At 28.2% G+C, this 18870-nt stretch overlaps 1 protein-coding gene across 2 annotated transcripts in view; it reads left to right on the forward strand.

Annotated features, from left to right (window-relative positions):
- The window catches only part of LOC107442047 (YEATS domain containing 2 homolog D12), a 33754-nt gene that overhangs the window by 8859 nt on the left and 6025 nt on the right, over positions 1–18870 (forward strand). For both annotated transcript variants that reach the window (XM_021147006.3, XM_021147007.3), the window contains exons 7-15: positions 2499–2666; positions 4336–4447; positions 6104–6148; positions 7783–8573; positions 11023–11099; positions 12721–12800; positions 14825–14969; positions 15961–15996; positions 17301–17527. In XM_021147006.3, coding sequence (XP_021002665.1) covers positions 2499–2666; positions 4336–4447; positions 6104–6148; positions 7783–8573; positions 11023–11099; positions 12721–12800; positions 14825–14969; positions 15961–15996; positions 17301–17527 — 1681 coding nt within the window. The remainder of the gene's footprint in view (positions 1–2498; positions 2667–4335; positions 4448–6103; positions 6149–7782; positions 8574–11022; positions 11100–12720; positions 12801–14824; positions 14970–15960; positions 15997–17300; positions 17528–18870) is intronic.

Here is an 18870-nt window from a genome sequence, read left to right on the forward strand (position 1 = left end):
AACACATGAAAATGAATACATAATATTACAAAAGATGTGAGCTTTCAAAAGTACAAGATTTTGGTTACTATTCAAAATATAAGTGTTTCTTCAAAATTTTAAATTTATTTTTTCTAGAACATATTTAGAAACACTATCCTTTATAAAAAATAAATGAATTTTATGTATTAATTAAATTTCACATATGAATATAGGTTTTTGACATTTTCGACATTTTTGACAGTGAGGTTTTTGACGTGACGGTTTAAACCATGGTTTAAACTGTCAAAAACTGTCACATGTCAAAAACCTGCCAACCCTGCTTTCAAGGAGGTATTAAGCAAGTTTCCTATTAAGTGATGGGTAGGTGTTAGGAGGTGTGAACCTGATAATTAGAACCGACTGAAGACAAAAACTCTTATTCGGTATCATATGACTAACTTGAATATCTGTGTTAATTGAAAAATTATATTCATTTATCTGTACCTATAGCTAGAATTATGTATTTATATCAAACTTTTTCCAATATTATTTTTATATACATAAAAAATATGTTTTAAAGTTTAAATAAATATCCTTGTAGATTAGTTAATTATTTCTGTATCTTTAAAAATATTTAAAAAACGATGTGCCGTGTTAAACTTTGTTATTAGGGTAACTTTCCCATAAACGGATTACTCTAAAAAACGGGCAATTTTTCTGTCCCTAGAATGTCCGCTTATGACTGCTGTATTATATATATATATATATATATATATACTCATAAAATAAGTTCAAAATGAAAATAAAACAAAGGAAAATTACAGACACATGAAAAAAGGGGAAAAAAGAAAAATAAGAATAAAAAAAAAATATTAATAATAATAATAAAAATCCAAAAAAAAGGGATAAATTTTTTTTTAAAAAACGAGAAAAAAAAGTTATCCTTTTTTTTCCAAATTTTTATTATTATTATTTTTTTCTAGATTTTTTTTTATTGTTATTATTTTTCTTTTCCCCCCTTTTTTCATATGTCTGTAATTTTCCTTTGTTTTATCTTCATTTTGAACATATTTTATGAGTTCTATTTACTTGCAGCTTATGCGCAATAAATAAAACTTATTGTTTTTCTTAATTTTCTTCATGTTTTTTTGTATTTATTTATTTTGCTTTAAATGTATGTATGTATGTATATATACAGTGAAACCTCCTGTTATGGACACTCCTGCAAAACGGACGCCTCTCAATACGGACATATTTTTAATTCCCCGAGAATCTTCTATGAATAAACCATTACGTACATTCTCCGCAAAGCGGACACTCCCGTAACTGGACGCGGACAGTCATTTTGATCCTGTAACGTTTTTTATCTCCACAAACCGGACACTACTTTTTCTAAATAAATTGCAAGATAAAAAAATACAACTTTTCACCATTTTTAAAGCATGTAAATAAAACTTTTGCCTTATCCATAACTAAAAATATTGTTAAGCTATTTTACCACCGAAAAATCAATCTTTCTCCGGTCACCTTGTCTTATCTTTGTAAAGAAAGCAGAGAAAATGGTACTGCACTCCTGTAATAATTCTGACATCGGCATCTTTTCATCTGGACCACACAGGTTATGAGACCCGTCAAGTTGAAATGACTTCTCTCAATGCTTCTTCCCCATTGAAAATTTCTTTAATTTTCTTATCAATTTGAAGACTGTATTTAACACAACTGGGGTAAAAAAAAAAGAGAACAGAAGTATAATCTTAGAGTTTTTTTTATATAAATGAAACATTTATTCAGACACTTGATAGCTGATCAATTGTGAATAATCATCTCCATAGGTAGTCATGACTTACAGGTATGCATTACTTTTTCTGTGAATCATGGGAGGTTTATTTTTCAAGAAGGTATTACCATGTTCCCTATCAAATGATAAGTAGGCGTAAGGGGATGTGAACCTAATAATTGAAACGGAATGAGGACAGTACGCTCCTATTTGGTATCATATGTCTAACTTGAGTATCCATGCTAATAGGAAAATTATATTTATTTATCTGTAGCTACATCCAGAATTATGTATTTATATCAAACTTCTTTATATATTCTTTTTTATCTTTCTTATTGTTTAAATAAATATTCTTGTAGATATTTACAGTATCCTTGTAGATATTATTTAATTATTTCTACATCTTTGAGAATATTCTAAAAACAATTTACAGTGTTAAATTTCGTTATTAGGGTACCCTTCCCGTAAACGGACAACTCTCATAAACGGACAAATTTTTTAGTCCCATGAATGTCCGCTTAACGGAGGTTTCACTGTATATATATATATATATATACAGAGAGAGAGAGAAAGTTTACTCTTTAACATCTTCTATTGCGTCTTAAAATTGTTCTTTTTTTTTTTCTTCAAATTTTAATTGAGTAAAGCAAGGCTTGTATTGATTGAAAGTAACTGTGGCTATCTTTACTATATCTATAATTTTTAGGGTCTAAATTGTTTTTTACTGAGGGTTTTTAATAAAAGTTCTTATTTTATTTAGATTCATTCCTGTGTGGCAGCGTAATGAGAGCGATCAATCTACTCATAAATGGATGGTATATGTCAGAGGTGATAAAGATAAAAAACCAGACGATGTTGATGTAAATGTCAAGAAAGTCAGATTTTTGTTGCATCCTAGTTATCGGCCGAATGATATAGTTGAAATAAAGTATGTTTAGTTTCAGTGTATAAAAAAATTATTTTTGGAGTTGCATGCAATTTGCATACTAAAAAGTTTAGTATGCATTTTAATAAACTTAAAACATTAAATCCTAGTGTGTAGTATATTACACATCTGCCAAATATTAAGTAAACTTTTTTTTTCCTATTCCAAGCATTTTTATCTAAAGATTTTACTGAATAAATTAAGTTTGTAAAATTGATCATAATGTGCTCTAAAATCTGGAAGATTGAGTGGTTTTATTATGTCATTTCACATGTTCTTCCAGTGTCTAGTTATAGTTTTTGAAATATCTATCTTTAATATCATTATCTTATCTTTAACTTTTCGAAGACACAGACAGTGTTTTATTGCATTTTGGTGTAGCAGTTTTATACTTAATTGGTTGATTGTAAAAGTTTTTTTTGAAAATAATAATTACAATATGTTGCTTTAATTCCTCATCCTTGTATTTTTGCCTGTAATTCAGTGATGAATGATCAGGAATTGGTAAAAAAGGAGAAGTTTACAAGCTTCTGTTAACTTTTACATGTCTTCATTGCAAAAATTAACTGTCTTATAAATAAAAATACTACTACTAAAAATTAAACTCAGTATTCAAGAAAAGCCGTCCCACTGAGTTTAATCCCAGCCGTCAAGAAAAGCGCGTAAATAAAAGTTATCAATACTACTAAAGTAAACTCAGTGGAGCGACAGCCCATAGAGGGCCAAGGCCTACTGTGCCCATCTCAGTTTTCTTGACCTTGTGCTCTGGGTTGCAGGAGCAGGTGTTCCGGTCAGGTGGTCAGCCGAACGCGGAACCCCCCAGTGTTTAGTTCCCAAGCATGCTTGGTACTCACTTATCGACCCACTGAAAGGATGAAAGGCTGAGTCAACCTTGCCCGGCCTGAGGATCGAACCCAGGACCTGTGGCACGGGAGTGTGAAGCGCTACCACTCAGCCATCGGGCGTCAAATAAAAATACAATCCCTATTAATAAATACAGAGAGCTGAACTATTTTTTATTTTTATTTTCTGTATTTATAAATTTTTTAAATTCCTTCGAAAGATTGTTTTGGTTCGATTTCAAAATTGAAAAGTAAAATGTCAGATTGGTTAAAAAATTAGATTCCCTTTGTGTCATTTTGAAATTTATAAAACCTTTCCCATTTTTTGGTCTGTCAAAATATTAGCTTGCAAAAAATAAATAAATAAGTGTTTAGAAAAAGGAAAATCTGACAGTCAACAGTCAGTGGTAAAATAAAATCTTCATTTCATGAAAATAGAATAAAATTGAAATTACTATGATAATAGGATTGTAAAAATAAATAAATAATAATTTTATTAGTAGAGAGAAATCAAAATTGTCCTACATCTATATATAATTAAGAACTTACAGGTGGACAACTAGTCTAAATGCTGCACCAGATGTGTGAATTGAACTGTTTGACTTAATATTTAATTTTAAAGACTAGTATTAACAAAATTTCAATCTTCTTACGAAATAATTTTGAAGTAATAGTATTTAAAATATTTTCAATAGCTAATGAAATCTTTATTCAATATTCTGTAAGAAATGAAATCTTGCAAAGAATTCTGAATACAGACTTCTCTTTGTGGAAAATTAGAAGTTTACATTTAATAGTTTATTGCTATTTACGATATTTATTTTTTACAGCTCTCCACCTTTTCAATTGGTTAAAAGAGGCTGGGGAGAATTTCCTGTAAGGGTGCAACTTCATTTTCATGATACTCGAAACAAACCTGTTGATATCATTCATAATCTAAAGGTAATTTCAATGTTTTTAATGTTTATTTAATTTTGAACTGTGCATAATTTTATAAGGAACTAGTTATTTTTTAATTTATTAAACTATAAAGAATAAAATGAGTGGGCCATGTCCTCAGTATGTATGAAGATCACGCCATGAAAAAAATCTTTTAGGCTAAGCCAACAAGCACTCTAAGAAATGGAGACCAAATTTGACATGATTAGATGGCTTAAGAGTTCCACTGGTACTGCGGACAAAAAGCTGCAGAATATTTGCAGGTAGTAGACTAGCCTGGAAAATACTTCTTGGAAAAGCAGGTACCAACCCAAGCAGGTCGCTAATGAAGATGAAAAGAATGTTATTTTTTTTAATAAAATCATTCTCATAATTCTTTTGCAAAGGCACAAACATAGAAGTGTCTATAAAACTTTGTAATTTTTATTGAAAAATTTAATAATGTAAGTTAAATATATATTTACGTCAATGGTTCCCAAAAGGTGTTCTGTGGAACTGTTTCGTTCCATGGAAGGGTTACAGTGGTACCAAGAGTCAGGAACCTTTGAACCTTTAATTACATTTATATCCAATTAATGATCCAATACTTATTTAATTTTTTGGTTATTTTTATGAAATTATTTAAATAAAATGCCAGTCAAAAAGAAAATAGCTAAATTAAAAAAAAATTTCCTTAATAAATGCTTGATTAATTTATGTAATATGAATTTATTATGTAATTAATTTATTATGAAATTATGTAATATGAAAAATAATATTATTATGATTCTGCACCAAACATTTCACTTACAATAAAAAAAGACACTGAAAAAATATGTTCTGCTGATAACTATTGTCATTGCTTTTTCTTCATTTCAGCTGAAACCACAATTCAGCTTATTTTATACTTTTCAATTACAACAAAAAACAAATTCACATCTAGATTAGAAACTAGATGTCGCTGTAGATATTTAAATTCAACGCTTGGTCATAAATCTTAATTTTAAGACTAGTATTGAAAAAATTTCAATCTGTCCGTTAAATCTTTTTAAAATACGAGCATTTAAACTATTTTCAATAGTTAATGAACTTAAATTACAACTTAGGTGTTTTGCCAAAAGAAAATGAATCATTTATGGTTCAATAGCAAAAAAAAAAAAAAAANAAAAAAAAAAAAAAAAAAAAAAAAAAAAAAAAAAAAAAAAAAAAATGGTAACTGCTGATCTCTATTCTGACCCTAAATTACAAACTGATCCAATTGATGTTAACAAGGCAATCGACACTGAAGAAAGGGAACACGCTTTTTTTCTTCCTCCAAAGGTTTTTATTGACTTCTCACACATTAACTCAACATGTTGCACTAACTTTTCTTATCTATTGTATAGAATTGCAAGAGAGATTATACGACTTTTTTTTATTATATCTTTAATTGAATGATTAGTTTTTGACTGTTCCTTCATTTAGAAAAGATTGAGTTCTGAGTTAAAAGAGTGAAACATTTTGCAATGAGACTGGCATAAAATCAATGTTATTTGTTAGTATCATCTATAGCTATAGAGTTTGAGCAAATTAACAATGATTTCATTGTCTGTATAATAATAGCATGTAAAAATTATTAACTATATTTGTAATGTTTTACATATTTATATTTTTAATTTAAATTCATATATTTTGATTTAGTTGGACAAGACTTTTACTGGCCTTCAAACTCTTGGTGCCGAAACAGTGAGTTTTCCTTTCTTTTTTCGCCTAAAAGATTTTCTGTTAATGAACCTGTATAAAGACTATTAGATTTGTTGGTGAAGCCAAAATTATGATGTATATTCTGCCAATAAAAAATGAAAGAATACTTTGTAAACTAGTGTTACAGTAATTTTTTAAACAATTCAATTTCATATTAATTAGAATATTTAAAATTGAAATTCAGGTTAAGAAATATTTTAATGAATTTACACAAGCAATTTTAAATAGTTTATGAATATTTTATGAATAATTTATGAATATAAATTGTTTACTAGGTAAAAGTTTTTTTCTAATATTGAGCTTTCTTGCTTTTATAGATATTGCTTTATTTAATATCCAAGGAAAGTTTCTGAAAATTAGAACCAAATGGATTAGGTTATTTATGGTAAATTAGTTCATGTTGAATAAATGTAAATACTGGTGGTATGATTTCTTCAAAATAGGCACTACATAAAATTTCATCAAAAATAGTCTAAACCTTCCCTAAATATTTCTACTTGCTCTTTAAATTGTTTCAAAAAGATTTATTTTTTAAAATTTAATGTTCAAAACAAAAAGTGTTTTACATTGTTGTCCAAAAACATATAAAGTAAGAAATTTAAATTTTTGCTTTCACTTGTAGCGTTGATGTATTATTTATGCTGCATGAAAATAAATGAATATAATAATGTAAAATTATTGTTCCAAACGACACAAAATTGTCTCAATAGTGAGTAAATTGCAAGGTTGCCAAGTTTCTGCCGAGGTGGTTAAAACCACTTTTAGAAACCGGTTAAAACTGGCATGGCAGAAACCCTTTTCTGCCACATTTGTGGCAGAAATTTAGAAAATGACATAAGAGTTAAGCACTGAGATTGACATACAATGGATAATTCATAGAAAAACATTTAAATGTTAAACGAAGTAACCGGTGAAATTGCTGTTTACATTTATGAATCAGTAAATCTAACCAATTATATTACCCCTTACGTACAGCAGAGATTAAAACTGTTATAATAATTGGATTGTTGCCATGCAAATTATGTCTTGCAAAGGAAAAAAAAAACTATATGAAAGTAGCTCTATTCAGTTACATTAAGAGTTAAATGATAATAATTACTGAATTTCAGAGTTTAATATAATAAACTGAAATCTAGTATTTATATTTATTATATTGCTTTATTTTATATAAATATTTGATATACTGCACTGCACTCTTTATATTTAATGTAATCAAAATAATATATATTTACAAACAATGAATTACAGTTACATAGAGTTACATTTTTCAGTTTACTTAAACAAAATGTCAATAAGCAATTACTTGAACTAATATAGACGTTTTTCAAGTTTCTGCCAGTTTTTACCGGTTATAACCAGTTTCTGCCACTGGCATGGCAAAAACCAGTTTCTGCCGGCAAAAAGCCAACCCTGCTAAATTGTTCCACAAGAATGAGAGATTCAATGATACTACTGGCAATCTTTCTATTACTTTATATATTCATTTCACTTTACGTATACATTTTGCTTTATGTTTTACAATAACAATAAAGTGTTAACGCTATTTTTTCTGATTTTTTTTTAATTGCATCCATAACAAATATCAAGTTATATATTAACAAAGTTATTCTTTTTAGATTGTTGATCTACAATTATACAAAACTGGAAACTCTTTTCCACCTCCAGCTACTCCTAGAACATCATTCAATTTTCCCATATCTGATGCATCGAATTCAACTTTATCTTCCACTTCCTGTTCAGAAAGTGATTCTCTTCACACCCTGCCTGTTAAAATGGAAATTGACATCGATTCAGAAAGCAATGCAAACGATTCCACTGTCAACAAGAAACTTTTCACTTCCACCGAATCCAATAATGTCCTTCAAGAAGGAATTGAAACCAACTTGATGTCCAACAACATATTTTCAAGTGAAGCTGATTCTAAAAACAACACATTACTAGCAAATAATCTCCCTGTAAATAAAACACCCGTGAAGAAAGAATCTGTACCCAACGGAATTAGTACTGCATTTGTTAAGTGTACCGATTCTGGTGGTAGAGTTCTTCTAGTCCCTCAGTCATCTTTAGTTTGCATTAAAACAGACAAGCTGAGTCCGAATAAAACTAATAATTTATTAAATAACAACCTGAAACCTGAACTGAATGTCAAAAATTCTAAAGTTATAGTTCCTTCTTATATACTGAAGGTTGTTCCCAATAAAGACAGTTCTCAAAAACAAGTTATTATGATTCCAATGTCTGATAAAAAAGTGAATTCTAAAGAAATTAATAAACCAATGCCTATTCCTAATGAAAAAAGTTTAACGAATAATAGTTCTGAAGCGAGAAGTCTTAGTCCAATTCAAGAAAACATCGGAGAAAGACGTAAACATTTTAAATGTTGGGAACAAGAGGTGGCCAACATAAAGTAAGTTTTTGCCTTGAGTCGAGAAATGTGATTACATACTTTATTTCAATATGTGTATTAGTGATATTGTATTTATGAATGTTAATGAGACGCTTCTTTTTTAAAGGGCTGCCATTTTTGTTTAAATGTAAATAATAGCTAGATTCTTTCACTTTATATTTCAAAATGAGGCTCTTAACAAAATTCTTCCTTTTAAAAACAGTGTCCAATCTCATTACTCAAATCATCAATTTACCTATAAAGAAAAGAAAGTTTTGTGTATAGTGTTTAATGAACTTATTACTTAATCAAATGATAAACCTTTTCAAGTAATTTATTATTTAGAATGTTTAATTTTTTTTACAGAATTAGGACCTTATTTTCACATATTTACAAAAACAGAACCTTACCTAAAAAGAATCTCATTTAAAATTAATGTTAGATTCACATGTAATTTTCATAGATTTACAAAAACAGGCCCTTTTGTAAAAAGTTAAAGATAAGCACTCTTGTTAAAAATACAACACAACTAACAAATCAAAACAATAAAGTACCTGCCAACTTTTACTCTTGCCAAAAATTATTTTCCTTACTGGTAGTGACATGAGAATTTGAAAAATCAATTGTATGGAAAGAAAAATTATAATTTGCCAGAGCTTAAACACCCTTTCAAACAATAATCATTCATTTGTATATGTGTTTAATTTATTGATATGCAGTTAAGGTTAAAATCATCTTAAATTAAATATATAATTCCAAAATGAAATAGAAAGGTAAAATTTAAATTTTACCTGAAATATAAAAGAAACCTTCAGAAAGATCCGGAACGATTGTTAGCTATGGGGAAGAATCTCGTAAAACCTCCCTTTCCTTGAAATTTAAAATTTTAAGTGATTACCCATGGATTGGGATAGTTCTTGATCACTTTTGGAGTAATTACTTATTATGTAACAGTAATTAATAAATAAAATTAAATAATGAAATTAACAAAACATAATTAAGATGCAAATAAGATGGTTTGTGTTTCTTTGTTTTTATTCTTGGTAAGTCAAAGATTCTTAGCATCATGCCATACTGTATAGACAGCCAACTTAATTTCTTGTGGTGCAGAAATAGAGGAAATTTCATGTGTTTTACTGTTAATGGCATTTTCAACTTCATTTAGTGAGGGAGTATAAAATTAAGAAAGGAATTTTAACAACTGTAGAAGTAACTCGCTCTTAAATTTCCATTTTTAATATTTTGAAACATTTTCATTATTTTTTTTTAATCCAGTTACATTTTTTAAGATTATAGTTTTTCGCCATATGTGAGCTAACAGGATAAGTATTTATTAATTAAAAAATCTTCAAACATCGAATCAAGATGCAAACAAGGTCAGAAATGATGTATATCAGGTTTCTTTTTTGTTTGTCTACAATGTGAAAAAATAATGATTGCCATTTAAGTAAATTTTATAGTTCTTTTTACAGTTAATATGAACTGTCATTTGAAACAACTAAAATTATGTATTTTTTCATTATGCATTATAAATGTATTATGTATTTTTTATTCTAATTGTAATTATTATAAGAAATGACAATGACTAGGATCTATCAAAAGAATCAATAACTACCCGACGGACCTATAGGAAGAGGGTAGTATTTGAACATACTTCACTGTAATTAACTTTAATGTTTACATTGGATACTAAATAACTAATCAAGAGCTTATACTATTTTTAGATAAGATAAATAGGCCGTCCTACAAAATATTAATCACTAAGAGAAAGGAGAATTTTGATAAAAATTGATATTATTAAAAATCTCTCTTTAAAATAGCAAGTATATTAATTAGTTTAAAAAATGCTTTATTTTATAAACTAAAAATTGCAAATTACAATTGAGTAAATGTAATTATACTCCATTAAAATTTTCTAAGATCATCCGATTCATCAAGTTTTATAAAAATTTCTTTTTTTTTTTCTTAAATAAAATTATTATCTTATTATTTATACCTGAAATGTGGGCGTCAAGAATTACTTTATGTCACCTGAATGAATAAAAGCAAACATATTAGGATAAAAATAAGTGTCTTAAAAGGACTTTAAAGAATTTAAAACTCAATTTTAAATAATATTTATTGCATTTTCAAAAAAAGAAGCTAAGTTAAAGTTTATATGAAGTTTGAGACCCAGTATTTTTTAACTAACACCACATTTTAAATAAACTGATGTTTTTGTCAGAATTTTCATTAGAAATTACTATTATTTGTTTTTTGAAATGTATTAAATTTTTTCTCTCTTTTATCTAAGAGATGTCGTAATTTTAAGTATTCAATTTGCACAATTTAATTATTCCATGATACTTTCTAACTTTTTATGTATCCGATTTATAAATGTACCTCTTTTTTTAAGTGTTTCTGAGACTGCTGTGATTTATGCTATTTTGCTATTTTCAGTATTTCGTGTATAATTTTGTTTATTCTACAGTTTAGATTATTACAAGTCATTTGAAGAATTGCTTAGGAGGGTTACAAAAATTTTTCCTTTAGTAAAAGAAGATGTTGGTATGTATTTTATAATTCTTTACTCTTTAGGGGTATATAATATTTTCTGAGCATCATATATCTATATTGTCACGTTAAAGTTTTTATATTTAGTGAAGATTACAACATGAGGTTTTGATAATTTATTAACATCAGGAATTTACAAGCACCGGGAACTAGTCTGCGCCCAGAAGAACCCTTCTTTTCAATCACGGGATTGCTTTTATACTATCTCAGAATGTTCTAGAAGCTTCCTAGGAACAACGAAAGAGGAAATGACGTAGACTGAACATTCCAGAAGCTTCTGGAATGCTCATAAACTAAATAGAAAAATGAGTGTCCGCTTCCCGGATCGAACCGAGGATCTTCGGCTTTATAGAAGCGAATTCTACCCCTGAGCTACTGAGACTCGACAATATATATTTGTGAAGTTAAAGAAGAAAGGTATAATAAAGGCTTTTGTTTTGGCGGAAATCCATTTAATATATTGTAATATTAAAAATAAAAAAAATAGGATGAAAAATAAGAAACTTTTAAGACCAGTTGCTGTGAAATCTTTCAGGAAATTTTTTTAAAAATAGACCTGCAATATTCCTGTTTTTTGTCTGTTTTTTTCTTAAATTTTATAATAAATAACTGTTTAAGTACAACCTAAGTAGTAGAAAATGTGTTTAACTACTGGTTGATGTTTACTTATTTTTGCTGGTAATAGGAAAGTGAAATTTTTTTATTTTTAATGGTTTTTCTCCTTGCATAGATCTTTGGATCTAATTTTTTATTATCAATCTTTTATCTTCTACACAGGAAATAAATATTAAACTTTAAAAATATTAGTAGAATATCATAGATCCATTATGTAATATTTAAATTTAAAATATTTAAATAAATTATGTGTTAGACTTTATTTCAAACTTTTTATTCTCCATTTTAAATGATGCTAAATTTTCCACCTAATTATTTACTTGTTAATTTAAAGTTAAAGATTTTACGTGAAAATAATATAATTAACAGTATAGAATGAAATATAACTTATTATAATGAATTTATCTAGATGAACTCAGGTGTAAAGAAAAATATTTATAATTCAGCAAATGCAAAAGTTTTCTTTTCTCAAAGAAAAATTTTCCTCCCTTTGAATCAAAATTGAAAGAAAATTAAATAAAAATAAAGAATGTAAAGTAGTGCAATTAATTTTGTTTGATGGAATTTGAAATTGGGAAAAGATCCATTTATTATATGCAAGAAAAAAAAATCTATTATATCTTTTATTTTTTTATATAAATTTTTTTTTACTCATATCATTAGTATATACATTTTCTATGCATAGTCTATAAAGTAGTGTAATTAATTTTGTTTGACTGAGTTTAAAATTGCTAAAGGCATCCACTTATGCACTTAAAAAAAAAGTTTTTTTTCCTATTTTTTTTGTATGTATATTTTCTTATGAATAGCATACAAAACTGTACAATTAATTTTGTTTAGTGGAATTTAAAATTGGTAGTTTAATGGCCTAACGGCTAATGTAACTGGCATTTGACAAATAAATAAATAAGTTTAAAATTGGTAAAAGACCCACTTATAAATTTAAAGATAAAAATTATCTTTTATTCCTTTTTCTTATGCATATTCTTTTAAAATTTAGATAGAACTTTGTATCCATTTTGTGCCACATCTTTAGATGAATATTTGAGGTGGAATATTGGAAAGCAGCGAGCATCAGAGGTTTGTATGATTCAAATTTATTTTGTCTCTAATGTCTATCTGTCTCTAATGTATGTCTGTATTTGATGTCTCTAATTTTCTTATTCATCAGCTGTTTTGTGAAAGTCATAATTATTTATTGCTCTTATTTGTTGTAGCGTCAAGTATTCATGACTGGAAAGTAAAAAAAAGTTAAATATGTTTTTGTGATATTAATTTCTTTAATTACTTGCATATTAAATGAACAGGGTTGGCACTCCACAGGGAGAACAGGGAAAACCTGGAAAATACAGGGAATTTAAAAATCACCTAAAATAACGGAAAATGCAGGGAATTTTGATTTTTTGTTTAGAAACTGGGAAAATACAGGGAATTTTGTACTTTATTTTTATCTTTTAAAAAATAGTGACCACTCAAAGTGTAATCTATGGCAGTGGTGCGCAAACTTTTTTCGACTGCGACCCCTTTCGTAGAGAGAAAATTTTTGGCGACCCCTAGAGATAAATGTTCACAAATACGATGTATTTTTCGTGCATTTCTTTCGTTGCATCGAATAAAAATATCATCATATTTGACTCATATTAATTTTATTTATAATTTTAAGAAAATACTTTTTGTATAACAAAAATCAGTAATTGCCCTTTAATGAGATGTATGTGGCTGCAAGTTTCTAATTATCTCATCGATGTTTGGATGTACGTTGCTAATTGCAATTCGCGTATCATCTTCAGGGTTTAAACACGAGCGGTATTTAGTTTTTATTGAAACTAGTTTGCTAAATCCAGTTTCACAGAAATACGTTGATACAAATTGTATTAACACTCTGATGGCATTCTTGCATAAAACGGGATATTGTTTTTCCACGGATAGCCAGATAGAGAATACATTACGCATTACGGTCAAAGAAAGAGTGGACAGCATGAAATTGCAATTAAACAGTGAGTGACGGCGCTTCACTCTTTATATGTACACTGTATAGTATGCAGCATGCAGGGATAATGCATTTCATAAAAATTTGGCGACCCCCACAGGGGTCGCCACCCCTAGTTTGCGCACCACTGATCTATGGGATATTTAACCATGATATTTCAGCTATACTAAACTATTTCATTTACTGTAGCATTATTTAAGTATGTTCAGCTGTTTTTCCAGCAATTAAAACTAATAAATATAGTTTGCCCTATATAACTGACACAAGAGCACAGTAATTGTTGTTTTCTCTTAATATATTGTGCATAATATGTACAGGGAAAACACAGTGAATTTTTTTTCCAGATTTGAGTGACAACCCTGATGAATGTGTATGCAAATGTAGAACACATAAATAAATAACATATTAACTTTTGCTTTTGAAATCAATGTTTTATCATAAAGTTTATTTTGTTTTAATTTTTGTGATTGAAGGCTATTGTATGCATTATATAAATAAAGTTCAATAAGATATGATAAATTTAACTTTCAATATTTGAAGAGTTCTAAAGAAGATTTTGTCTAGTTATTAATATACATAATGGTTAAATTTACAATCAGAGTTAATATGTCTGGACTGTGTAGAGAGAAACTTGCACTTGTTTAATACCCCCTTTAACACTTTTGTGGTTGTGGGTTTGTTTACTTTTAAAATTTTTCACTTTTAACAAGGCCCATAAATGTGACTTTTAGAACTAACTTAATTTTAGTCACTCAAACAAGAAATGATGCAAAACAATAATCAATGAGATTTGGTTTAATGAGGCTTCAAAACTAAAATCCACACCAAAAAATGAGACATTAACCATGTGATATTTCATATATAATTGCAACCTATCTGCTCCATAGTTCTTTAAAAGTTTTGTGTTTTAAAAAAAAATGTATTTGTAGTTGTGTAGTATATGTAGGATGATCAATTCTTGCAAAGCTTTTAGTTTTACCTTCTTTATCATTTTTGTATTTTATCTACTGAAAAGTATACAATTTTATAATTCAATTGTATTCTGTAATTTTATTTTTGTTACATATTTTGAGTATGTATTTTAATATTTTTGCTTATAAACTAATATTTGCAGTGGAGAAGAGCTGGAGTGGTAAGAACAGCTATATTAAAACTTGCAGCTAAAAATAGTATTTCCTATTTGACGCCAGAAAGGTTTTGGTCACGTCGAGACATAATGCTTTGGTGTAGGAAGAATGGTTTTGTTCCTATGTCTACAGGTTAGTTTATCTCTGCTTTAATTATTTTAGTTCAACAATATTAATGAATCACAATAATGTTAATTTTATTGGTATTAAAATTATTCAAGAAATATTGTACTTGACCATGTTTAATTTTTTAAATATGTGTGTACATTTAGAAATTTTAAAACCTAATAATTAAATATTAGGTTAATGGGTTCTCAAGTAGGAAAATGAAAATGTAATTGAAACCCTTACAAAAAAATGCCCAAGATTATGAACAAGTTTTTAATTGTTTTTATAAGTATTATCTCTTAGTATTGAAAGATACTTATATATATAAAATAAATATCATTCATATGCATTGCATTATTTAACAAGAAAAAAAAATTAATCTGCTATCACAAATTTGCCAAATCAGAGGCAAAATTCACTAACTTAATCAGCTTATATTGAAATCAATTTTAAAAAAATGAGGGGGAAAATTCTATTGTTAATCTCAGATATTAAATATAGGGTTTAGGAAACATGATCTCAGATTCTGGATGATAGGTTTTATGGAAACATAATCCCAAAAGTATGGATGAAAAGAGAGAGGATTTAGGAAACATGGTCACAGAATCTATAAGATAAAATTTTTGTAAACATTGATCACATTTTAGCTCATGGGATTTATAAAATATTGATCATAGATTCTATAACGTATAGGTTTGATTAATGAAAAACTACTCATAATTTTTAAGCTGCTATACAATTTTGATTTTTCCAGTAATCTATGTGTTGTTGGCATGGCTTTTTTTGAACTTTCAGCTCCCAGCTTTCCTGCATCAGAAAACCAGTTTTTCCAATGTTAATATGGGATATTAGTGTAGCAAAGAAATTTCAATACATGATTGGTTGGATCTTGTCACTAGTTTTCTATTTATGTTAGATTGTTTTTATGACATTATTTTCTTTGAGCTCTGTTTTGTCTCTGAAATTAATGTTTTGCTATTAAAATATTGTGTAAATATCTGACTAATTTTTTTAGAGAAAATGTCAATGCTTCCAGAACCAAAGTGGTCAGGTATGTTGTGCATTTTTCTTAAATATTTAAAAAATTTATGTATTATATTAATGTTATATGTGATAAGACTTTTCATAAAATCATTGATGCGCAGAATATTTTGAAAAGTGTGTATGCAATGCTCTCAAATGTGCAATTTTAAATTTTCCAGTTTTTTTTAAAAAAAAAAAAATAATAGTAATAATTTTGTTCTGAAGCTTCCGTGGGCCATGAATCAGCAGTGAGCAGACCACAGGTTGTGCATCCCTTCATGTATATTGATTGTTACAAAATAAAATGTGCTAAGCGTCATAAATAATGTGTATATTTTCAAACTAAAAAATATTTTTGTTTTAAATTATTTTTTTTATACTTATTTATAAGCTCTAAATTGTCATTTAATGTTAGCAATCTTTATAGGTTTTCTTTTTTTTATAATTTATTTATTGTTTGTTTAAATTAAGCATGAATAGTATTATACAACTAAAATAATAAGCCTGTACATAATGCATGGTTGCCACAGGCGACTAAAATGCGACTATTTTCAGCATGAGGCCACTATGGCAACTTTTTTTGCCTGAAAAAGCAACTATTTTCAGGAAAAGGAGACTATTAGGAGACTTTTCTGTACTCCTAGCAATGTTTTTTAGCATAAATTTGGTTGAAAACCTGCAGCCGTGAATTTCTTTTCTTTAAAAATGTAAAATAAAAATAATAAAATTTAAATAATTAAAACATTAAAAAATGAAAAATTTTAGATTGCAAATTTGAGTAATCACTTTTTAATGCTTTCAATTTGCACAGATTCTATCGTAAGTCTATTTATTTTTTCGATCACCTTTTCAACAGTTTTTGCAACGAAATTCTGCACCATTTTAAAACATAAAATTTTTAATACGATATTACAATGCATGAATTTGAGTAATCACTTTTCACTATTTATCTATCTATATTTACTAAATTAATTATTGATAAAAAGGAAAATTTCTTTGAATAAGTGTGTTTTTTTTTTAATGAAAAAGTATTTTTTGAATGAATTTTAGTAATTAAAAGTATTTAATTTTCTGCAAATATACTATTTTTTTATATAAATATTTAGTGCTAGAACTTTAACGTTTATATAAAAATTATCATATACCAACTTGACTAAATGGATCATGGTATATGACAATTAAGTCATTTAATAAAATTTTAGTCCTATTTTTGTTTTCATTTGGGCAACTATTTTCATGCTTTAGGCTACAAAAAGGAACTATTTTGTTCATTTTTTTTCTGTGGCAACCCTGATGATGCCATGTATTAATTATGCTTGTTTTTAATTGCAGGTGTTGAACTGTGTTCCATAGCTAATGTAGATGAACTTACATCAAAATTAATAGAAGAAACAACTAATGAGAAAGCAGTACAGTATGACGATGATGAAGAAATAGAAGTGATTGAATGTGTAGAAGGGAAACCAACTAAATCTGATGATAATCAGAGTCAACTTTCAGCTTTCCATATGCCACCCTTAAATGAAGCAGCTCTATATGTGAAAGATACTGCGTTACAAGTAGGTTCTCTCTATTTTTTTGAAGGGTTCGAACTTAAATACATACCATTTACAATATGTAAATTTTTTTTGCTATGAAAATACAATTGTTTGGTAAAACAATGTACAGGGTTCCCACGGTCCTTGAGAGTCCTTGAATTTTGTTGTTGCTAAATTTAGGTCCTTGAAAAACTTGATAGGTCCTTGAATTTGTCCAATACTGCCGGCGGCCCTTTTTATAAAACACCCACGGATCTTTCTGTTTTGTTCCCGAGCTCTCTCACGTGGTTTTTAACGCCACCGTTTCAAACCGGGCCTAGCGTGTTGGTGTCTGCCAAGCGCGCGGAGCACAGCAGACAATCAATGCGTTCGGGGCGAGACTCCACTTCATCTTCTGTCGCATATGCTTAGATCTTTTTTTTCTTATCGAAACTGGAATACTCTCGAATTTCGTAACAATATGTACCTTGTAGTTTTCAATAAATTTGCCGTTTTACCAACCGCACTTGTCCTTACGTTTGCGTCATTTCAAAACTTTATTGTAAAGCGTATTCGCAAAGGCACGACTTCGTATTTTTGTTATGTAGTTTAGACTAGTTATGCTTGGGAAGTGCTATTTTAATCCCCAATGGATGGATAATCAAGCTTATAAAGAATGGATTTTATCTGCAACAATTGGTCAGCTTAGAGAAAGGCAATGTAATAATTGTTTTTTTCTTACCAGCTTGATGTTTAATGTAAAAGATCAGCTTAAATTGATAAACTTAAAAGATAGTGTCCTTAACTGGTTTTACCTTATGACTATATTAAGTTATTAAAGATGGAATGACTGACATTTTATGACAAAATCACGCTGAAGAGAACTGTCATTTCATGAACAAATTATTTTGAAGAAATATGACATTTAATGTACAGATCTCGTTAAAAAAAGCATTGTAATTTATGACCAGAACAAGTTAAAGAAGGATAAGAACATAATTAAAAGTAAGAAGAGAAAAAGAAGTTATAGTGTTATGATGCTAGAGAAAGGAATCACTCAATTTTTTCATCTCCTAAAATAGCAGAATACTTCTTTATAGCAATCGAAAAGTACAGCCTTTAGTTAACTGATAGCTTTACTATTCACCACTAACTATTCTTCTGAGTAGAATAAACTAATATTGGAAACCGATGTTTGACCTACTGTTTTCAACTAATTGGTAAAAATGGTAAAAAAAAGTTTTCCTGCATAATAAATTATTTGAGCCGATACGATTGCACTAAAATTACCTTATTACTTCCATTTACATTTTTCTTTCTTATTTGCTTCGTAATTTAACACGTTCACGCCGGGGTGACCCACCGGTGGGTCACGCTAGATTGTC

The sequence above is a fragment of the Parasteatoda tepidariorum genome, chromosome 10 (assembly GCF_043381705.1).
Source record: "Parasteatoda tepidariorum isolate YZ-2023 chromosome 10, CAS_Ptep_4.0, whole genome shotgun sequence".
Classification (NCBI taxonomy): domain Eukaryota; kingdom Metazoa; phylum Arthropoda; class Arachnida; order Araneae; family Theridiidae; genus Parasteatoda; species Parasteatoda tepidariorum.